General features: G+C 34.9%; 2 protein-coding genes across 3 annotated transcripts; both read right to left on the bottom strand.

The window, feature by feature from the left end:
• Positions 1-795: 795 nt before the first annotated feature.
• Positions 796-2,184, bottom strand: Ip259 (NSA2 ribosome biogenesis factor-like IP259). Of its 2 annotated transcripts, none has more exons than XM_018514087.1 (2): positions 2,112-2,184; positions 796-1,626 (listed from the first exon to the last, which is right to left on the bottom strand). In XM_018514087.1, the coding sequence occupies exon 2, from the start codon at positions 1,582-1,584 to the stop codon at positions 805-807; it is 780 nt and encodes a 259-aa protein (XP_018369589.1). In that variant the 5' UTR covers positions 1,585-1,626; positions 2,112-2,184; the 3' UTR covers positions 796-804. The 2 variants fall into 2 exon arrangements, with proteins under 2 accessions (XP_018369589.1, XP_018369590.1); XM_018514088.1 differs by lacking the exon at positions 2,112-2,184 and adding an exon at positions 1,809-1,884.
• Positions 2,185-2,648: 464 nt separating this feature from the next.
• Positions 2,649-4,181, bottom strand: RpL30 (ribosomal protein L30). The gene is made up of 3 exons (XM_018514085.1): positions 4,123-4,181; positions 3,019-3,164; positions 2,649-2,862 (listed from the first exon to the last, which is right to left on the bottom strand). The coding sequence occupies exons 1-3, from the start codon at positions 4,141-4,143 to the stop codon at positions 2,685-2,687; spliced, it is 345 nt and encodes a 114-aa protein (XP_018369587.1). The 5' UTR covers positions 4,144-4,181; the 3' UTR covers positions 2,649-2,684.
• Positions 4,182-5,102: the final 921 nt, after the last annotated feature.

The following is a 5,102-nucleotide window of genomic DNA, read 5'->3' as shown; positions in this document are numbered from 1 at the left end:
CTTAAGGCACTTCCCTCTTGGAGCGAAGAGTCATATTCACCCCTAAATCACGTCTGCCAAGTTGGCCCCCCCCCCCCCCTTAACCAAATCTTAATGAAAAAATTATGGAATAATGCGCTATTTATGCGCTACCTATATCCGCAAAAAATTTTTTGCGCTCATTCTGTTCAAATGCGAGCATTCGTAAGCAAACGATGAGCAAAGAATGCAGAAAAAAATATTTGATTTTTTAATATTGGGGGGCGCTAGCGTGAAGTTGACCCCTCAAAATTTAAATTTTGTATAACTTTTGAACGAAGGGTGAGCAAACGAAAATTCCGACGGAGCAATCGTGAGCAAACGATGAGCAAACGAATGCAAAAAAAATATTCGATATTTTAATATTGGGCATATAAGAGTCAACTACAATAAAATTATACAATATTACAAAATTTATACATAAAATATATTATGCTGTGAATTAAATATAAATAATTATTACATGTTTTGGCTTCCTGATTGAGTCATCTTCAGATATTCGATTTAATGCAGTATTATAGTTAGAATGAGGAATGACAATATAATTAGATACTAATATATACAACTAAATATTTAATGGTTGTATATTAGTATCCGATTATATTGTTCCTCTACGACTATAATACTGTGTTGTAGCTGACTCTTATATGCCCTTCCTAATTATTATATTGTATTTTTAATATAAATTGTTGTGAATTATCGTTGCTATTGTACACATATATACAATAAAATATTTTATTTCAAAAATTATCAAGAAAATCATAATTTAGGAATTATAATACAAATTTATACAAGCAAAACAGCATTGATACATCCATCATTCTCAGGATTATTCGTAACTTGAGCAAATTTTCCCCATACAACTTTACCCGATTGTGTTACAAGACCTAATTCTGAAATATTTACTTCAATAATAGTTCCCTTGGTAATAACACCTAAATTTGTGTACATAGGGGAGCTTGGATTTTTTTTAACACCAATGATCGGCAGCGAGAAAGTTGCCTTGAGTTCAGGATGAGTTACATGTGCGGTTTTGAATCTTAATGCCATTGGTCTGATAAATCTTTCGAATTTTGGCGGTTTCCTTGTAAAATTCTCTCCTACAAAGGTCACTTTAGTTACCATCCGCTTCCATGATTTCCGTTTCGTCTTCCCGGTTCTCACTACTTTGAAAACTTCAGACTCTGATTGCGCTCTAACTTTAGGTATTGGAACATCCCACTTGCCAACTTTCTCCTTTCGTTTCTGTTTTATCATATTCGACAGCACTTTTGCACGTTGTGTAACATCACGATCCAGCAGATATACAGGCAATGCTCCTTCCGGCAACTTATCAGACTTCACCTTTACTTTCTTCTCTTCATGAGCTCTAATCTTCTTTTTTATTTGAATCTTCTCATTGCGTCGCTCTTTGTTGAACATTTTAGCTTTCAAACCACGCAAAGTACGGGCTTGCTCTGCTCGTTTATGAGGAGCACGAGCCTCTCTTTTCCTCTTTCTTTCCTCATAGTCCAAACGGCGACCATAGAGCTTACGGTGCCTTTCAATATATTCGTTCTGTGGCATTTTTTTACGTGAATTTTTATACTCACATAGAATTAATTTTTTCTGAAAAAGAAGTTATTGCTTGAATAATTTGGATATATTTTATTAGCACATTAAAACTAGTATAATTTTTTAATTTTCTACAGTAGTACTGCGTATATATATTATATTTGTCATATTTAATATTGTTACAGAGAAAATAATATTAAATATCTAGGAAATAATTTCACTTGTATAATATTAACCTGAACAAATATTCGTTTAAGTATTGTCTTTACCGAAGCAGTTACCGCGATAAATTATAATTCAATATAATCAAAGTACATGTAGCACACCGGAGGAAATAACCTCACCAAAAACACATGTACTGTCTTTTGATTTGCGATCATACACATTGAAGATATCCTTCTCTCTCTAGAGAGAAAGAGAGAGAGAAAGAGAGAGAGAGAGAGAGAGAGAGAGAGAGAGATAGTTTCAAGTCTCACTGAAAGTCAAAGTAACATTGATACAACCGGGATTAACTCAAAAAACATTGCATCAAAATTTACCTCTGATTACGTTGTAGGAACGAATTTGACAAAAACACGAGACGGAGATGAAACAATCATTCGACCATGGTGGAACCAGAGAGAAACCTCAGAACGTCCTGAGACTCGTAAAATGCTGCCGCGCACTACTGCCCCCTGACAAAGTGGATCCAAACTACATAGCAAGATCCACTTTTCAGAACTGCCGATAATAAATCTATATTAATATAAAGAAGAGTGGCATGCGCGTCACCTACCTATACAAGCCTTGGAGTGAATCTCCTATTTTTTAATTTGATAGATTTTAATTATTTCAATAATTTATTTTCATCAGGAGCACCGCAAAATAGACATTGTTGTGTAGTTTACATTTATTTCTTCAGAGGACAGTAGTGTTCGGCGACATTTTGCGGTTACAAGAAAAAGGTTGTCATCCCTCAGATTTCTCTTTGATATGTATGTCATATGTATGTATGTACGTTTACACACATATATATAGATACATACATACAAATATGTACATTAAGGACAGAAATAAATAAAAAATGATTTTTTTAAATTGTTTCGTATTTTTTATTAAATTAAAAATGTACATTATGCTTGATCACCAGTCGGCATTGACTTTATAATGTCAGAATTGCCAGGATCTGTGATCGAAAGCGTACAAACACGAAAATATTTACCACAGGCTGTACCTAGCTCAATATTATTCCCGGTATAATGATGTACACCCGTCTTTGCCAACATCGCGTAGTATTCGATCTCGGATTTCCTGTTAAATCCAAACAAATCATGTTTTAAATGTTGAAGAATTATAATTCAATACTCCCTGCACTTACAAGCAGGGACAGGAGACTACTCCATAGTACTCCTATTTACGATTTATAATACACAAATTGACAAAAGGAGTGCTACTTCTCAGTCTCACCTCAGTGGTGGTGTATTACTAGCAATGATGACCAACTTGGCTTTGCCTTGACGGAGGGATTTCAGAGTCTGCTTATAACCAAGGACATATTTACCAGATTTCATGACGAGAGCTAATCTGGTATTGATGCTCTCCTGGGCCTTTTTCTATATAATTCAATAATAAAATTTCATTAAATATGCTTAACATTACAAAAGTAACAAGAAATTACAAATTGTTGATTAAAACCATATTTACATTATCTGGAAAGGGTAATTATTTAGAATAGTGATATAATAATGTTTGTTTAATATTCAGATCATCTCTTCCTTTTATCGCTCATGGGTTTACAACTTTCCACGTGAAGCACGGTTCTACATAGGTTTCCAAGTTTGTACACAAAGTGAGATTTAATGAAAAAAAAATTAATTTTGGTTTTAAGTTTGCGTGCAAAGTTGGAAACCCATGTGGAACCGCGTTTTGCGTGGAAAGTTGTAAACCCATGAGCGATTCTATACAAGTTTACAACTTTTTGCACATAGCAAGAGCAGAGCAGGCTTTCGTTATCGGTGAAACACTCGAATGAGTTTAATTTCATTAAAATCGGAGGCGAGATAGCGATTCTAAATAAATAATGCTGCATTAAGTTCGGGGCAAATTTCCTAACCTCAATAGTCGTCAACTTCAACGTTTAATATCTTGGTTCGCGAACCACGTTTTTCTGCCGGATTCTTTCGTTTTGATTGAAAACGCGTCGAATGAGCCTAATTTCATTAAAATCGAAGGTGAGGTAGCTATTCTAAATAATTATCCTGGAAAGTACTAAATTTTTTGGTATCTCCAACATTAGACAGAAATAAGTTCAGATAAAATAATGTGAAAGCTGAAATAGCTAATTTATTCTAGATTGCTGTGTTTTGCATGGGATTTGTCTCAATTTTTCATTTAACTTTGAAACAATCACAAATATGATTTGCACAGGTTATAATAATTGTAATGGTAATATTAATATTATAAGATCTATTAATAATATTATAATAATACAATTAATAAATATTTATTGAAAAGGCTTTAAAAACTTTGCTAAAGAATATTAATGGACGAGCACGTGGCGTTGCCAATTACCTGTTTTTTCTGAGCCACCATTTTTACAATCAGCGGTTCTTCTCACAGCAGTAATAATATTCATAATTATTAATTTTATGTATATTTAAATAATTACATATAAATAAATATACATATATACAAAACAATATATACATTTGGAATTCAACATCACATACCTTCCACAAGGAACAACAACCAAAGAAAGAGAGAATGGAGAGAAGTACAGAACGAAGTGATGAAGGAGTCGTGTCGTCAAAAGGTTAGTAGTTTTAAGGTGCTAAAACGCCATTAATCCAACCCAGGTTGGTGCAAACCCGGTCGGGCCGAAAACGCTATAAGTCACGTGATAGAAATTGACGAATATGTGCGTCACTTTTGATCACGTGACTTCTTTTGATGACTGAAAATGAGCGTCAAGCGTCAGTACACTACCGCCGCCAGTACATCCGTTTTCAATTTGGGAACTACGTTACCACATACATTTTTTGACACTACATATCGATAAAATCGCTCGTAGCTCATCGCCTATCGCGTCCAGTGTGAACTAGGCATTATGCGCAATGGTACGTACACCTTTGGTGCGTCCGGGTGCGTTCCAAAACGTAACCTTGGTTACTAAAAAGCTATAGTTTACGTTACGTTAACTATAGATTTTAGTTACCAAAGTTGCGTTTTGGAACGCACCCCGGAGGGTCACTATTAGCGCACTCCGTCATTCTATCTTCGTTGTTTATTAGATGTAAAACAAGGATAGAATGACACAAATAGGCACTATAACGTCTCCCTGAATGCACCTCTTGTATTCTTATACCATGGTTCGAGCTATCGTTTCGTTTCACGTGTCATATCGCGAGATCTTATCAGAAAGTATATACGTATACGCGTGTGTATGTGCATGCATGATGTACATACACTGGTGTATATTTTCGGAAGACTGTGGTAGATGTCCCCGACACTTGGTTGTTCGTAGTCGTTCGTCGACTACTTGCGACTATTCG

Source organism: Trachymyrmex cornetzi, unplaced genomic scaffold (genome assembly GCF_001594075.2).
Source record: "Trachymyrmex cornetzi isolate Tcor2-1 unplaced genomic scaffold, Tcor1.1 scaffold488, whole genome shotgun sequence".
Lineage (NCBI taxonomy): Eukaryota > Metazoa > Arthropoda > Insecta > Hymenoptera > Formicidae > Trachymyrmex > Trachymyrmex cornetzi.
This window is presented reverse-complemented; position numbering and strand designations above follow the sequence as displayed.